At 40.4% G+C, this 18,429-nt stretch overlaps 1 protein-coding gene and 1 long non-coding RNA gene across 2 annotated transcripts; both read left to right on the forward strand.

The window, feature by feature from the left end:
- Positions 1-1,805: 1,805 nt before the first annotated feature.
- Positions 1,806-3,126, forward strand: LOC113079446 (uncharacterized). Its single transcript, XR_003281708.1, has 4 exons — positions 1,806-1,959; positions 2,084-2,169; positions 2,880-3,004; positions 3,078-3,126. It is a non-coding gene; the product is annotated as an uncharacterized LOC113079446 (long non-coding RNA).
- Positions 3,127-3,423: 297 nt separating this feature from the next.
- On the forward strand, positions 3,424-12,498 carry LOC113079444 (mesothelin-like protein). Its single transcript, XM_026251713.1, has 22 exons — positions 3,424-3,428; positions 3,506-3,702; positions 4,306-4,436; positions 4,727-4,854; positions 4,945-5,065; positions 5,141-5,353; positions 5,502-5,672; positions 5,756-5,893; positions 6,427-6,476; positions 6,591-6,723; positions 6,812-6,894; positions 7,323-7,449; positions 7,528-7,718; positions 7,873-7,963; positions 8,054-8,189; positions 8,795-8,976; positions 9,782-9,937; positions 10,258-10,391; positions 10,484-10,617; positions 11,351-11,445; positions 11,533-11,866; positions 11,983-12,498. The coding sequence occupies exons 1-22, from the start codon at positions 3,424-3,426 to the stop codon at positions 12,057-12,059; spliced, it is 3,027 nt and encodes a 1,008-aa protein (XP_026107498.1). The 3' UTR covers positions 12,060-12,498.
- Positions 12,499-18,429: the final 5,931 nt, after the last annotated feature.

The raw sequence follows: 18,429 nt of genomic DNA on the forward strand, positions 1-18,429 counted from the left end.
TAGTGTCCACGATAAACTCTGGAATGAATGAAAGAAACCCAGGTTATGAAATGCTACTTTATTAACTAATTAATTAACTTTAATGTTCTGATCTCATTATAAAAAGACATTTTCCACTTTGTCAATGCTTGTGCTTGAAACACTTTATTTTGGAGCTCCCTGATTTCAAAGTAAACAGCCACTGTTCTGATTGACTGGTGCCTTTGCAAGAGAAATGATCAACTGAAATGTCTGTAGTAAATAGGATTAAATTGACTAGTTTCCTAAAAGATAATCAAGTCTCCAGATGATTACTAATATTTTTGTGTGTGTGTGTGTGTTTATTTGATACATGTCTGTTCTGGTTTATACAGAGATGTAGTTTCTAAACAGCAATGTCTGTGGACCTTTGTGTTTGACAAATGTTTGTAGTTCATCCAGTCATTGATTTATTCCTGTGTTTGTAGTGTGAAAGGCTGTGATAACGTTTTCAGCAGTCTCACACCGATTCAGACAGAGTACGTCTACAGTTTCACACGAGACTATCTCTCCCATCAGCCCAGCCAAGGTAACGTGTGTGTGTGTGTGTGTGGTGTGTCTATTGGGATAAACAAGTGTTCAAATATCGCATTTCTGATCCTTTCAGGAGATTCTTGTGTGCTGAATACTAACAGTGACTCTGATTGGCTTCTGAAAAACTTTGGACGGTTCCGCTTCATCGCCAAATTTACTGACTTTACCAGTTTGAAGAGAGACTTTAATGGGGTAAGAAGACAGACGGCAGATTGTGTGTGGTTATAACTCTCTCACACATTCAGACACACACTTTTACTACACTTTCAAATGAACACTTTATTGGCACGACTGCATATCTGATACATACAGTACAACATTTCAAAAGAGTTATTGCTAAAACAAGTAATGACAAGAAGAATCACTATGCAATATAACATTTTATTTAAAGTTTTAAGTATAAAGCATTATAAAGGAATTCATAATGTCATTATAATGGATTATGTTTTCATAAATAAATTGTAACCAAAGTTAAAATGCATTGCAATTTTTAATGAATTTAATTAATAAAGGCATAACAATGAAAAGATAAATATTCTATTGTAATATAACTGGGCTTACAGTTACTCATGCGAGCATATAACAAGTGCATTATGATGTTTAATTAAAACTTTAAATTATTAGATAATAATTTTGTATATTTGGTTTACATATATTTTTTATTAATAATGTTTTTATTAATTATGTATTAAAATAGGAATATAACAAATATATTTAAAAAATGCTGAGTAATGAAATTAAATTTAGAAAAAAAACAGAAACTAAATAATTATATATAAAACATGAAGAAAAAAACTTGGATGGATAGTTTTGATGACATTGATTAGTAGTTGGATTCTGAAAGATGAATTTAGCTGTAATTGCTGTGTGATTATTTCTTCTGCAGTAACTCCTTCATTTGATCCGTTCTCTCTCTCAGTTGTTTTCTCTGTCTCTCGGTCAGGTCGAGGTGGCAGAGCTTCTGACCGTGTCTCAGCTGGCTGGGCTTTGCTCCGACCCGTCCCGGCTCAGTGGACCAGCGGATGTTAACACAGTGATGAATGAGCTTCAAACGCAAACGCTTTCAGAGTTTTTTCGATGTTCTTTCTCCAAACATCCAAGTACGTTGTGGATTTGTTCTCTGCAGCTGTGAATATCCTCATCATTTGTTATCATCCTCCTGCCTCAATCTTGTCTTGGTCTTCCGTGCAGGTGAATGAGCTGGGCTACCCTGCAGAGGTGAAGCGAGCCTTCCTGCAGACAGTGTTTTGTGCGAGGAGATCTGTCGTCTCCTTCGGTCAGTGATGCTGAGCTGTCAGTCTGGCTCACGGTTCGACTCAGGCCACTGCTGTCCACTTTGAGCTCAGCAGATGCTTCGGTGTATTTTGACATCATAAGGGCTCGTGGCTGCAGCGTCCAACAGGAGGCGTAAGTGTTCATTAAAGTCAAAGTCAATTTATAGCCATTTTTAGTGCATCGCATGGCAGCGGTAAACATGGACAATAAACACTGTGTGTGTGTGTGTGTGTGTGTGTGTGTGTTTGTATTGCAGCGTCAATGTGCTGGACTCTCAAAGGACGCCTCTGGATGGAAACACACAACGTCAGATCTATAACAACATCCAACAGCTACTCACAGGTCACACACATCGGAAATCTTAGTTTTTGCTAATTTCACAGCATTCATTTTTCTTAAATACAATTAAATAAAAAAAATTGTTAATGACTTAATAATAAAAGATGAACCGATCACATGCATTTGGAAAGCATCTGCCAAATGCATAAATATAAATGTACTTTCATTTTCTAGTACATGAATAAATAATGTTTCCATTAGTTAATAAGATTCCAGTAATTAATGCTGGTTAATGCATGAGCAATACATTTGTTACGTTTAATAAAACTCTTCGCTGTTGTTAGTTCATGTCAGCTCAGGCTCATTAAATGATATTAACAGATAAAATGATTTTAATAATGTCAAGTACATATTGTTTTAAATGACATGATTCTGATAATGTAGAAGTAAATGTTGAAATTAAAAAACTACAATTAATTAATGTTATAAATGTATTTTTCATTGTAAGTTCATGTTGACATAATGTATTTAACTAATATTAACAAATGGAGTCTTATTGTAAAGTGCTGCCCATAATGCGTTAGATTCAGTATGTAGTGTGGTTCACTCTTGGCAAACAAGTAAACATTATTAGAGAATTGTATTTGGGGTCAAATTTTTGCTTTTTTGCTTTTTGTTTTCAAAGAAACAGTACAACTTAGGTAAAACCTGAGTTTTTCAATATTGTTTTTATATAAAAATGATTGGTTTGTTTGATTGCTGATTAATTGCAGACGCTCCTCTTCGCTGTTATGTCCGGGGCAGTTTCTACCTCTTCCTCAAGTCTTTCTTCCTCCAGTTTGGATTTCCAGACCTCAACACCTTCCAGTCTCTGATCCCTGCGGACAGGAGGCCTGAGGTACATCAGCGCTCCTCTAATGCTGGACCTCGTTCCATCGCAGTCGCTCTGATCTGTGTGTTTCCTCCTGCAGCTGCTGAGCTCCATCTCTACAGCCGAGCTGAGCCAGTTCCTGAACGACCTCAGACGCTCGGAGACGGCTCGGGACTCTGCCATCTGCTCGGCAGTACAACCAGACCGCACGCTATCTGGAAGACGGTAGGTTTAAGTAACTCTACGTAACATTAAATCTGACAATGTGAAATCCATCGTACACTGCACTTAACAAGGTATCGAGGCAGATTTAGTAAAAGTTTAAACATTGTAGTATGTGCGTGACGGTGGAAGAGACTGGAGCGCAGTGGCTAAGTGCACACGTGCCGTGTAAAGGTAGCTGCCTGATGAGTACCCTCAGTGCACTACTTGCTTTGAGCACAAACATGGTGTATTAATATTGTTTTGAAGGAGGTCTCTGCAGTTGAGAGTCTCTGTGTAAGCGGTCCATCTCCCTGTGTCCCGCAGGAGCCGCTGGGAATCTGTGGGTTGGCCCGGCAGGGGTGTTGTCCTGCGTCTGGCCTGGAGCTCTGAAGCTGGACGTCCAGTCCGAGGTGGATCAGTGGTTCGAGCATCGACTCGTGCGATACCTGCCTCTGCTCAGCTGGCAGCTCATCAGTCCACACAGCTCCGCAGCGCCAGCCTGTCCTGCCCTACAGGAAACTGTGAGCGCTCACACATCACTAAACACCTCCACAGAGAGGACTCACAATATACTAACCAGCCGTCTGTGTGTGTGTGTGTGTGTGTGTAGTGTTTCAGTTCTCGGAAACAACTACAACTTCTCCAGAACTGACTTCACCCCAGAGGATGTGTACAGCTCAGTGAAAGGTGTATCTCTCAAATGGTAAGAATACTGTATGCACTTTGTATTTATATTTCATTGGACAAGTAAAGTCACCCGGAACATTAATATCTCCTGACCCAGAGAGAGCAGATCTCATGGATGGATCTGAAACCGCTTCACAAACAGTCTTTTCAGACATGCAGTATTTCTGTATTGGAAACATTCAAATAATCATGGATAAACGTTTTTATAGTTTGAATAGAAATACTGATGTTTATAACAGTAAATCACCTTCTGAAGAGTAACTTGACACTTCTTATAAAGATTGTGTTGATTACATTGTAATGCCAGTGGGTGGCGACAAGTGATTGTTAAAAATGTGTTTGTCATTGAAGCATTCATTCATTTGTTTATCTATCCAGACTCGTTCAGCTGTGTGTGTGTGTGTGTGTGTGTGTGTGGTGTGTGTGTGTGTGCACAGGTGGCTCACCGCGCTGCTATAACACCTCCGATCCTCAGCTGAACTCCACAGATTGGCTTGTGAGCTACATTGGCATCTTCATCAGATTCGTCAACCTGTCTGACCTCAACTCCTTCGTGTCGTCTGACCAGGTATCAAGCGCACTACATCTGTCCCTGGTGGAATTTGGGATCCACGCCACTTTCACTTTGTGCTTGATTATTTCATGTCCCAACACTCTTGGATGAGAACTGTATAATGGCGATATTGTCTTCTGCTTTAGCACTGAAATTGAATTTGCCTCATATTTGAAGATTGTGCATCACTGATTCTGTTGTTTTCCCTGTTTTTTACTTTGATTGTGCTTCAACAAAACCTGTAATGTATAAAGCAGTATAGTACTAAATGTGACTTGACTTGAGCACGTCTTGTGTTTCTATAGATTGGTGTGTTCTTGGAGAACCCGGAGAACCTTCAGCTGCTCAATGGCACCGTAACCATCCAGTCCAGCGTAGCTATCTACTATGTGACACAGCTGTACAATCAGAACCCGTCCTTCAACCCCGTCAGGTGCGCAGCTGGTCTGGTCAAATCACAACTGATCAGAGCATCTGTAAAGCCTGAATCTAGCCTACAGCTGCACGTGTGTTTGTGTTACAGGCTGCCAGGTCAGTTCCTGTGTGCAGTCCCTTCATTTGCATTAGAGCTTTTAGGAGGCGCAGACAGTTTGGTGCTCATCCAGCGGATCAACGTGTTCTGTAATGGAACCGAGAGCCCTGAGGTAATCAATCAGTCAATTGGTCAGTCAGTCAGTCAGTCAGTCAGTCTCATTTGACCTGCTTCATCTTGGTTTCAGATCACCTCTGCTCTCGCAGCCAATCTCCCTTCGCTTTCCTCCTCCACCATCCAGCTGCTCGGCAGTCAGAGCGTGGGCCTGACGGAGGCTCAGATAAGCTCCGCCTCCTCTGATGTCATCAAGGGCGCGCTCTCGACCCTCAGCGCCGTCGACGGCTGGAATCAGGGCCAAGCTAACGCCGTCATACAGACTCTCATCAAGTCTGACTTTCCAGTGAGTCTAAATAACTCTTCCAGCTGCATTTCTGAGAGTTGGAGCTGAACAGCACTATATCAAAACTGTTAACTGACATAGACATATTGTCTTATTTTTGTACAACATTTTGAGTAATTAAACCAGTGAACTTCGGTGTGTTTTTCAGTTGAACACCGGCTCCTCGCTGCTGTCTCTCGGGACGCTCGTCAAAGGCGTTCCAGCAGAAACCATCTCCAGCATTGACCCTTCAGAGCTCCTGGCCATATCCCAAAATCCCACATTCCTCAGCAACATCCTCTCAGCACCAGAAATCCTGCAGCTGGTTTATGTCACGAAGGCATGTGTCTAGCCAAGTAATGGTCAGCTCTATATGTGATATCTGAACCTTCTCTCAGATCCTCTCATCCGTTTCCTCCTCAGATCGTGTCTATAGATGAAACTAAAGTCATCGAGAACGTTCCGGACGTGTTGGCTGGCTTGATCCCGCGTGTCTTGTTGATCCCTCAGGAGTCTGTGAACATCACACTGATCAACCAGAAGCAATGGACACAGGAGCAGGTGCTGACATTTCTCCTCTTCTGCTGTGTTTATTAACACGGTTGTAATGATGATTGAAGAGGAAAAACCATGTAAAACCATCTGTTAATTTTAGTGGTAGCAAGTTAGAGGAACAACTACTAAGCAGCTTGATAATAGTGTCCTTGTTATGAAGAGTTACTCTATTACGTGAACTTCCAATGAACATGTTTATTGTTATTACCTAACTTCAACAAAAATGAATAAATAGTGTAACAAATGGATTGCTTATCGTTAGTTAATGCATCAACTAAGTTTGCTAATTGGAGCCTACAGTTAAGTGTCTTTAAAAACCCTTATTTGAAATTGTCAGAGACTGAATAATAAAAATATACGTGAGAAATGATTTAATTTTGACAAATTGCATAGAAACCTTTTTAGTCTTTCCAGAAGTGTAGAAACTTTGCGTGCACATCCTGAATAAGAAGTGATCCCAATATTTCAAGAGGAATTAAAGAGTTAGTGTTTCAATGATCTTGATGTGTTTGTGTGTTTATACCTCTGTGGTGTGGCAGGCCGTGATGCTGTTCGGCTCCGTGGCGAGTGTCAGTGAGGACACTGAGGAGTAAGTGACTCTTCACACTTCTGCTCTCTCTCACACACACACACACACACACACACACACACACACACACACACGCAGCAGGTGTTGCATCAGTGTGTTTGTCTCCCTCTGCAGGCTGTCTGAGGAGCTGCTGCAGGGCTTCACCTGCACGTCTGTCCGGACGCTGGCCGAGCCCAAGGTCAAGCAGCTGGTCAAAGCCTGCAGACGACGGCCAGGACGGCAGAAGGTCCAGCTGAAGGAGAGTCAGGTACACACCTTACTTACTGCACCTCACTCAGGACTTACATCTGCATCTGTCTGGTTTACCATTAAACTCTGTAATTGTTGTTTTCAAGCTGATGTGCATGTACAACTATATGAAAGATGAGCCTTCGCCAAGCTTCGCAGATTTACCTTCAGACATCCTGCTTTACTACAAGTGAGTACCTTCGAAAGTTGAATTATCCAAGATAGAAAACAGACGAGATTGCTATCATGCCAAATCTCAGCTGAGCAGAAGAGCCGTTTCACTTCTTCACATACTCCCATCATTCAGATAAAACACTAGCTTAGCAGTGCAATATCTGTCATATTTACTTGAACGTGTCGTGCTCTTGGACGACAGACTCCACCACGAGTGACGAGAGTTAGAAATGGTCATAACTGAAGTACACACATTACAATAAAAAGTGACAAGATACTAAAATTCCTCTTCTTGAATGAGTGGCCTTTTATTTCATTTATGGGTGTTTGACTATTTTGCTTTATTCTTGATACCTAACTTCTCTCTTTCAGAGTGTTTGTTTGATTTTGTTGTCATCTGTGATTCCGTTCGCTCATGGTAATTTGTTGATGTTTGTCGCTCAGCTATGAGAAGGTGGAGGAGGCGAACTGCCGCTCGTATTTCAGCGCTGTGGGCACGGCAGATTTCTCCGTTCTTTCCAGTGTCCTTGACAAACAGAAGACTCTGTTCAACAACGCACAGAGCTGTCTGGTGAGCAGCTCACACACACACACACACACACTCACACACACTTTGCTGACTCTTGTTAACGTGTGAATGTTGTTGTAGGGTATTTCGGATCAAAGGCTGAGCAAGGATCACGTGGAGGTTCTGGGTAACCTGACCTGCACTCTCGACGCCGTCTACATCCAGAACTCTGACCCAGCCATCATTGAAAGCCTGAAGAAGTGTCACGATCTGTCCGACACTCAGATCAGCGCTGTGCAATCACTGCTGCTCTCGGGAGAGACTGTCTATGGGTGAGAAAAATCATGCAAAGAGCTCTTTGTTTACAGTTGCTTGATCATCAGAATTATTGCACTGAACTGCACACGTGATATAAAACAAACTTCAGAAAAGGGTTAATGCGTTTAAGGCTGTCTGTTTAGTGTAAAGCACTCTGCTGTATTTCAGGAACTCTTCTGCTTGGGATCAGCAGACGCTGGAGAACCTCGACACCCTGCCGCTGTACTTTACTGACGACTTCTGGAGCCGCTTCAGCACGGTACAGACTCGCTCCCTCTCTCAGGCGTTCCAGCTGTGTCAACTCATGCTTTATTTATGTGTTGTGTGTGTGTGTGTGTGTGTGTGACAGCCTCTGAAGAGGAGCTACATGAAGGTGTTCATGCCATTCCTGAGGACCAGAAACACAGAGAAGCCGAAACTAAAGAATCTCTTTAAGAATTGCAACGCTGAGTTAGACGCTCGAAGCAGAATCAGGCGCTCTGCAGGTAAAACACACACACGCAATGAATTATAAAAGATGATAATATATCGCAAGTCATATAATTTATCCTTAAGATATATTTTGTGTAATTAAATTGATAATACGTTATATTTAAATAATATAATCTGCAAGCAGCAATGATGTAGATGACCAGAGATGGATATGTTTAATAACGTTTGACCAGTATGTGATCAAAAGACTTGAAATTTGGTGAATACTTTAAGAGCACAGAGATGATGACAGGTTTCAGGTTTGGTTTTAATACATCAAATCTTGAGAACATACAGCTGGATTTACTGCCTGCCATCTACGCCACCAGTTTTGGTATTTAATTGGCATTTTACATTCAAAACCAAAATTATTTAAGTAAATCAGTGTGGATAATACCTTGGAAGGCATATGGAGTTCAGACAATCATAGGAATACATAGAGGCATAAATCTGCTGTTGATTATTGTGTCCGAAAGCCAATCAGGGGAAGAAGAAGAATAAGCAGGATGCTTAAACTGGGAATAATAGTTGACATATGATGGTGAACCTCTGTGATATAAAGAGGAGTGTTTCATAGCTCTCACAGGATTGTGTGACTGTTGTTGCTTGTTTCGGTCAGACTGCACCGCGGGAAACATCACAGAAGCCACCATCGCAGACGCCTCATTCCCGTTCGGATACACCGTGGCCCAGTTCGACGCCTGTCTGAGCGCCAGGGTCCTCAGAGATAACCTGGCCGCCGTCTCGGAGAAAGTGGACGACAACGACTTCCAGAGAATCATTCTGAGCAAGCTGAAGCAGGTGAGTGAGCTGTGATCCAGAGGGACTCGGCCGGTCGCTGTGTGACGCTGATGAACGCAGATTACATTTACATTTAGTCGTTTGGCAGATGCTTTTACACAAAACCACTTACAAAGTAGAAGCAAACAGACCAACAACAGAGCAGCAATATACAAGTGCTGTGATTCAGTTAGTCTAGCTCTGTGCACATAGCAAAGATTTTTTATATTATATTTATATTTATATACATACATATATGGCTAAAGACTAGGGAAGTCGTTCCAGCAGCTGGGAACAGTCCAGGAAAGGGACAGTGAGAGAGATTTTATGCCTCTTTAGGATGAACCCTGAGGCGTTTTTCACTTAGGTGGTGTGTAGGCAAACATCAGTGCCTTGAATTTGACATGAGCAGCTATTGGCAATAAGTGCAAACTGATGAAGAGAGGTGAAGACATGGGCTTTTTTGGCTCATTGAAGACAAACCTCACTGCTGCATTCGGGATCAGTTGCAGAGGCTTGACAGTACATGCAGGAAGAGCCAGGAGAGCATTACAATAGTCTAGTCTGGAGAGAACAAGAGCTTGGACAAGAAGTTGGGTGGCTTGCTCTGACAGGAAGGGTCTAATCTTCCTAATGTTGTATAAGGCAAACCTGCAATGTGAGCAGCTACCGTCGGGTCATCAGGCTGGAATGAGAAGTAAAGTTGGGTGTCATCAGTGTAGCAGTGATAAGAAAAGCCATGCTTCTGAATGACAGATCCTAATGATGTCATGTAGATGGAGAAGAGAAGTGGTCCAAGCACTGAGCCTTGGACGTTGTCTTCCAGGTGTATCCGGCGGGACTCTCTGACAGCACACTGCAGCTGCTCGCATCTGTCTCACGACAAGCCACGGTGGACGAGATCAGGACCTGGAGCATCACCAGCATCGACGCGCTGACCGCACTGATGGACTCACACAACGGAGGATGGGACAAAGACAAGGTGTGTGGATTTCTGTGACTAAAACTACCTTAACTACAGTACTTGAATTCCCTGCTGAGAAAAAATGCTAAAAACTAAGCTGGTTGTCTGCTCATACCTGGGTTTGGCCATTTTAGCTGGTCCTTGTTACATTTACCTACTATTGTAATAACAATAAATCATTCATAATTACATTCAAGTAACCATAAGACAAACCATAATCCTAACCCTAACTATATAGTAAGGACATGGAGTTAATGAATATTACTCAGCACGTATGTACTCTGTGTGTGTGTGTGTGTGTGTGTGTGTGTGTGTGTGTGCGTGTGTGTGTGTTGTAGAGTAAGGAGGTGATCCTCAGGTATCTGAGTGTGCCCGGTCACACTTTAGGCACTAATGAGCTGAACATCATCGGCTCGAACATCTGTGCACTGAACATCTCAACACTTCAGAGCGTTACAGCGAGAGACCTGAGGTACTACACACACTCAGACCCTCGCTTACACACTCGTTTACCAGCTCCATTAATTCAATCAATCATTCATATCTCTCTCTGCTCGTGTGCAGCAATGCAGAAGTTCTGGATCTGTCCTCGTGCTCCTTTGAGCAGAAATCAGTTCTGTACAGCACTGCCAACTCCTCGTTCAGAGCTCAGCGCAGCAACAGCCCGATTTACTTCCACCTCATCAGCCCTTACCTCGGTAAGACACACACACACACACTCACACTCACACACACACGCACACACACACACACACACACACACACACACACGCACACTCACACACTCAAACACACACACACACACACACGCATGCACGCACGCGCACACACACACATATTTCCAGCTTAAACTGTCCTAAATCTTACCTTATTTGGAGCACAGACTAAAGACTTTACTTTTAAAAATGCAAGACTTTACATATACTGCACTACATTTTACATTTATTTTACAAGATAAAACCTAAAGCTGCTAGAAATTTAAATCTACAAAACTAAAGATGATTTCAAAATTTGAGACTGATATCTTTAACATGAGCTTTAAGTAAACCTTTAATTCCGTGCAGTACCAAACCATTCCAGTAGGCTCCAGTGGTGAGCCATTTCAGGAAAAACTCATAGCCCTTTATGAACTGGGCAATCTGAACCATACATTTCAGTTTTTATAATAATATTGCAATAGTTGATTTTAATTCAACCTTAAAACAGCATAAAGATCATGCAGAAAGCAGCCAGACGTGCTTCATAGTTCGCATTTGAGACATGATGAGATTCTGTTTAGACAGAAAACAAGAATGGATATCATCCTTTGTACTATTACATGAAACCTAACCAAAGGATCTGTTGAAGTTTGCATGTTTTTACATGTGCATCGCTGTTTCTTAATAAAGCGCGTGTGTGTGTGTGTGTGTGTGTGTGTGTGTGTGTGTGTAGGTGGTGCTCCGGTTGAGGACGTGAGGGCTTTGGCCTCTTCTAACATCACTATGGACATCAGCACCTTCAGAAGCCTCAGTGTACCTGTGGTGACGGTAACACACACTCTCTCTCACACACACACACACACGCGTTCCTCTCAGTGTGGATGTGAGTGTGACTGTATGCCGTGTGTGTTTCAGGGTCTGAGTGTGTCTGATGTGCGTGCGCTCATGGGTTCAACCGTGGCCGATCTGAAGGTGTTTGAGAATGACTCTGTGGTTCAGGCATGGATCTCCTCACAGCCGCAGTCTCAGTTAGACACGCTGAACCTGGGTCTGCGTGGAGGCCGAGCCGACCTGAGCACATCCGCACCCATCACCGTCCAAAACAACAACAGCAGCAGCACCGCTAACAGCAGCACCGCTAACAGCAGCACCGCTAACAACAGCAGCGCTAACAGCAGCAGCATCACCGGCAGCGGCACGCAGTCAGCGGCTCCTGGCCAATCAGCTGCAGCGACTGTCACTGCACAGGGTAAAGCCACACCCACTCTCTGTGATCCACTGAGATTCATCATCACACCTGTGTGTGATCAGCTGAGCACTAATGGTGTGTGTGTGTGTGTGTGTGTGTGTGTGTGTGTGTTTCAGGATCTGCATCAGCTCTTCGTCTCGGTCCAGGCCTGTGGCTCGTCCTGGCCTGTGTGTGGCTTCTGACCTTCACATGATAGATGATATGACGTACTTAATCAAAAATCTATGAACTCATCATCAGAAATCCGTTAGATTAACACAAGTGCTCCATTGGATCAATAATGTAGCATCAAATATATATCGGAGCAATATTAAATAGAATATCAGTAATTCACTTTAGTTGATTTTTGTGTCTCTCTTGTGTCTTTATAGTCATATTTGTTCTGAAGTTATTTTTAATTTAATTTGTGATGATTGTATAATCTGTGAACTAATTTAAAACATAAGTCTAGTCTAATAAAAATATTTACACATTATCTGACGAAAATGAAGGAAATCACAGTTTTGTTAAATTAATATGATAGAATAGCTAATTATTTTGTGCCTTAGTAGAATATTATTTTCACATTCACTTTTACTGTAAAATCAAATCACTTTCACTTCAATAAAATCTTCATCTTTATCTGCATCATAGAATTCCTGATAAGTGTGATTCAATTACTAAAATAACTACTGTTATTCTGTGTGTGTGTTTGTTTGCCCTTAACCATATAGTGTGTGTGTGTGTGTGTGGGTGTGGGGGTGTCTGTGTGTGTGTGGGTGTGGGGGTGTATGTGTGTGTGTGTGTGTGTGTGTGTGTGTGTGTGTGTGTCTATAGTATCATACCCTTTTTTCACATTTTATGTTGCTGCTTAATGTTAAACTGCTTTAAAAAGTCCACATCAATCTACTCTCCATACACCATAATGGTAAAGCAAAAAAAAATTAAATAAATAATTTAAATTCATTATTTCAAAAAATTAATTAAAATAATGAGTGAAGTTGACCAGTGGCAAATTCAATTGAATTGGTATGACTGGGAATCACACACATCTTAATAAAAGGTCTAACAGCTGAAAATGGATATCAGATAAGAGGTCAAAGGAACTGCGTGAAGAGCTCAGAAACAGGTTTGTGTCAAGCCACACATCAGGAGAACAGTTCAGGAAAACAATTCTGCTTCATTAAAGGTTCAGAAGTATGAAGTCTCTGTTACTCTTGCTGGAAGAAGTTAAAATAACCAGGAGTGTTCCTAGAGCTGGTCTCCTGATCAAACTGAGCAGCTGATGGAGAAGGGCTTTAGTCAGTGTGGTGACCAAGAACCTGCTGGTCTCTCTAGTTGAGCTCCATGATCATACGGAGACAGGACAAACATCACTGCAACACTTCACTGATACAGTCCTTATGACGGTGTGGCCAAACTCAATCCTCTCTTCAGTGAACACACATGAAAACACACTTAGAGTTTACAGACAGCAGCTAAAGGACCCTCAGACTGTGAGAAGCAAGATTCTCTGCTCTGATGAAGCTGAATGCATCTCAACAGTACAGTGTGCTGAAGCAGCTGAAGGACTCGTCAGAGCAGAAGAAACGCTCAGTGCACCAACATATAGAGATAGCCTTAAAGAAAACCCAGTCCAGAGCATCCAGAAGCTCAGACTGAGCAGAAGGTTCAGCTTCCAACAGGACAATGACCCTAAACACAGCAAGAGTGGCTTATAGACAACTCTGTGAATGTCCTCGAGTGTCCCAGACACAGCCTGAGCTTGAATCCAGTTGCTCTGCTCCCCATCCACCCTGACAGAGCTTGAGAAGAGAAGAGATGAGGAGAAGAGTGACAGATAACAGCCTGATGATGAGGAGCAAAGCTTGTATCATACTCAGAAAGACGTGAGACTGTAAAGGTGCTTCAGGCAAGTACTGAGTTAAGGGTATGAATACTGATAAATACTTATTCCTGTGTTTTAATTCAATTATTATTTTCATTTTCTTTTAATTATTTATTTTTTTAAATAAATTTACAAAGTTTACAATTCTGTGTTTGTTATTATGGTGTTGTCAGTGTGGAGTGCAGGTTAATGTGGATAAACGTTATTTAAAGCAGTTTAAAACGGGTAATAAAGGGGTATGAATACTTTCGCAAGGCACAATGTATATATATATATATATATATATATATATAATAAAAAAAAGGTATAATGCGTGATTCTGCAGAAATGCTGCTCAGTCTGCTTCAGCTCTTCCTGCTGCAGTGTTTCAGAAGAGAGCGCCGTGTTCATGCTCCTATCAGAATACACCTGCTGTGACCAGTCCTGGCTAGACTAACACTGTGATGACAATAAAAAAAAATAAAAAAATAAAAACTATATACACATGCACGTACATGGATTATTCAGTAGTGTGTTGGGCCGCTCAAGTTGGTCAAATCATCCATTTGAAGTTGGGACATCTTCGTAGGTGGATTAATGTAAAGTTATAATTCAGTATAGAAAGAAAGAAAGGAAGTGATTTGACATCACTTTAAATGAGTCCGTCCACACGAGTCCTCCTCGTTCTCTGTGTGTGAGCTCAGGTCAAACACGACTCCTCACCGTGTGCTTCACCGCTGGCTGATCTGAGCTGAACATTCATGATGACTGTTCTCAGCCGTTCTTAATCAGGTTCAATTAGACGACAAGTGTCCAGTATCTTCACATCTTCATCATCAGCTCCATGATCTCAGTACAGGTGTTTATTTCTGGGTCTTCATCCTTGTTACAGTCACTCGTCTTCTCCTTCTGTTTTTCATCATCTGTGTGATTTCTCCTGAGCGTCTGGAGCATCATATTTCTTTTTCTTAATTCTACAGTCCCTAAAGAAATATCCTCAAAAACTCTCACAAGATTATTTATCAACCATGACTTAAATATGAAGTGAAATGCAGGCCAGATTCCTAAAATCTTATTTCACTGTGGTAAACCTGAGAAAGAGTTAATGGGGGAAACACTGTGATATATTAACTGGAGATCAGATTTTGACTCATCGTTTCAATGGAAGGCTTTGTCTGGGAAACAAGACATTTTCTTGAACAGGTTAACCTTAAATTTCAATACATATGTGAATAAAAGCATACACATATAAAAATCATATGAGTGCATAGTTGGTGGTGATTAATATACTCGCTATACACAATAGGTTATTAAAATAATAATAATAACAAAGGAGAGGATCCTTACAATGAGTTGATCAACAGGGCAGCGTCAGCAGTGCATTCTTCAGATTGCTGTGTTCTGTTTCAGCTGCATCTTTGTGTCTGTCCTGAGGAAGGAAACACTCTGACAATTGCCTGAGTTTCTTTCTCGATCTCGTTTGATTGATGCTCTGTATGAGGAGGTAAATATCTCCAGCTGTACAGACAGTGATAGAGTCTACAGCAGACGTCTGAGTGAAGCTGAGAGCATCCGCTTCATTTCCACACGGCTTTCTGCAGCACGTTAAATAAATAAGATGCAGGATTTACTGAAATACTTTCCCATTTCAGGACGTCCTATCACATCAGCCTCACTGTTTCTCATTTCCTTCCATTTCTTTTGTTATTTCAGAGGTGTTGCTTGTTCTGTTGTTAATTATTGTTTCCTTGTTAATTCACACACACGTGTTCTAGTTTTCCTCAGTTCCCTTTCTGGTTATTAATTGCTAACATGTTTTTGATTATTTCTAATTGTAGTTTTTCTATTGAAGTATTTTTTAAATGCAGTACTGGTCCCCAAATTTGACATCCATATAAAAGAACTGGTTTTCTTATGGAGTGATATAATTTAATCCAGGTTTAGTGTGGCTTTATTTAACCTCATGGTGACTTCTGGCTCGGTGTTTTGGGCTTCAGACGCTGGTTAGCATGCTCTGTGTGCTGTGGGTGGAGTCTGGTGTAAGACTGTATATAGCACAGATTTCTTCTGTTCATGATAAACACACCTGACAGGTAAGATCACTGATTTCTCTTCATGTACAGTGTTCTGAGGGCACATGTTTGACCTGTTATTAATATAACAGTGATTGTTTTTTATGATTTTCACAGATTTGTGGTTGAAAATCATGTGTGGGTTTAGCCTTGCAGATATCAAGTCAAACATTAGCAGACTCTCCATCATTAGCAGACTCTTGATTTAGATCTTGTATCTGGAGCATTGAGACGTGACCGAGCATCTCTGAAGTGTTTGTAATCTTTCACATGTCATATCCTGGTAATAACTGCTGGCGTCTCATGTATATGAAGCAAATGGAAATCATATTTGAATCATGAGCACATTTGAAACTGGCATCTTATTACAGTAGTTTAGAGAAAACAGATGCTTTAAGATGAAATAAGTATATGCGGAGGAGAGTGTGTACATTGACAGAAGTACACTCATCTAATGATCATTTCCAAGTTTAAAGTGATTTCCAGACATTGTTTCATGCTGTCAAAGTACATTGCTGAAAATCATTTCATATGTTCATATGTCACTCTCAGTTCTATCACATAGTTTATATACCAGAATATATGGATATGATTTATCCACATATGTGACCCTGGAGCACAATTACTGGGGAATATTTGTAGCAAAAATACATTGTATGGGTCAAAATTATAGTTTTTTAATGCCAAAAATCATTCGGAAATTTAGTAAAGATCATGTTTCATGAAGATATTTAGTAAATTTCCTACCGTAAATATATCAAAACTTAATGTTTGATTAGCAATACGCATTGCTAAGAACTTCATTTGAACAACTTTAAAGATGATTTTCTCAATATTTAGATTTTTTTGCTCCCTCAGATTCCAGATTTACAAATAGTTGTATCTCAGACAATCAATGGAGAGATGATTTATTCAGATTCAGATATAACTGACTATTCTCACTGGTTTTGTGGTCCTGGGTCACATATCATCTGGTTAGCTGATCATAGCTCATTAAAAATATTGTGGTTATATAAGGTTTTGATGTCCCTTTTTAAGCATTAAAGTATAAGTAGGCTGTCTAAATAATCTGCTAACTGTTTATTGTGATGATCTCCCAGCAGACTTTTTACAGACTATAAGTATCTTTACAAGTAAGTCAACTTATTCTTACCCTAACCCTATCAGTCTGCTAATACTAACACCCGAATGAGAGCTAGGACATATGAGAGAGAAATATTACTTACAGTCAACAGGGTGTGCTAAAGACACCATCAACATAAAGTTAACCTGAAGTTTTACATAAAATAATGTGTTTCCACTAGTCGGTTTTTGAGACTGATATAGTTGTAGGAATGGCTTTAAAAAAGAAAAGAAAAGAAAAAACACTTTTGAAAAGAAATGCAGACTTTAACATTTTAAATTTGTACCTATAGCTACAAATAACATAAGTATATCATAGTATATTATATATAAGGTATATAAGTTTCATATCGTCTGCATGATTTCCTTCCTTCCTGATACACACAGACACTTATTTGCACTTCATGTTTCAGAAGTCAGTCATAAGCACAAGAGGCAGAAAGACATTATTTCTGGGTTTGAGTGTTAATTTGTCTGAAAGAGTGAGTGAGTGACTCAGGAGTGTGATGTTAACCCTTTTCAGTGTGAATAGCTGCACTAATCTCCTCACTCGACCGGTTTAACCCGCTGTGCTCTGTTGTGTTCAGTGTGATGTGACAGAGATGTGTGTGAGAATCTGCTGCTCTCCTGAGTCTGGAATCCAACACATTACGCCCACAGATATTACATTATATTACATTATATTACATTACAGTACATTATATTACATTACATTACATTACAGTACATTACATTACATTACATTATATTACATTACATTTTCAGTATCATTCCTCCAGTCTTCAGTGTCACATGATCTTCAGAAATCAGAATAATATGATGATTTACTGCTCAAGAAACATTTCTGATTACTATCAATGTTAACAATAGTTTATTGAATATTTATTATTGGCTCTATATTTTTTTACTGTAATTTTTAAACAAAGAAATGTAGCCTTGGTGAGCAGAAGAAACGTACTGGAATACTGATATATATGTTTACCAACCTTCAAAATATACAAGTATTAAAACTTTGAATGAAGCTCCTGTTTGGAGTCATTAAATGTAACAATCATCTGAGAAATAATCCTTCCACTGATCTGGCGTTGTGTCTGTTTCTCTAAGAGCTGAATTTGACAGGATCGTTTTGGGAAAGCAGATCAGTCCTCATGAGAACGCCTCTCATGTTCCTGCTCCTGTATGTGGGAGCCATGGGTTTTGGTGAGTCCACAATTATCACTTATATTTAAACTCATTAATAAAAATAAACAAGCTCACTAATCAACAAACAGGTGCATAATGTCCACACTGTCAGTAAAATATACAGCAAAACACCGTCAAATTCCAACAGTAATGGAGCGTAAAACCAAAAACTTCCTTTTACTGTATTAAATAGATTGAATAACCGTTAGAAACTGGATAAAACTTTGTTTTTTTTTTACTGTAATAAAATGTTGAAATTATAAATATTTTCTGTGAAAACAAATAAATATGCATACATTTTACAATTAAATAGTGTAATGTTGAAAATGTCTGAAAACCTT

The sequence above is a fragment of the Carassius auratus genome, unplaced genomic scaffold, assembly GCF_003368295.1.
Source record: "Carassius auratus strain Wakin unplaced genomic scaffold, ASM336829v1 scaf_tig00028055, whole genome shotgun sequence".
NCBI lineage: Eukaryota > Metazoa > Chordata > Actinopteri > Cypriniformes > Cyprinidae > Carassius > Carassius auratus.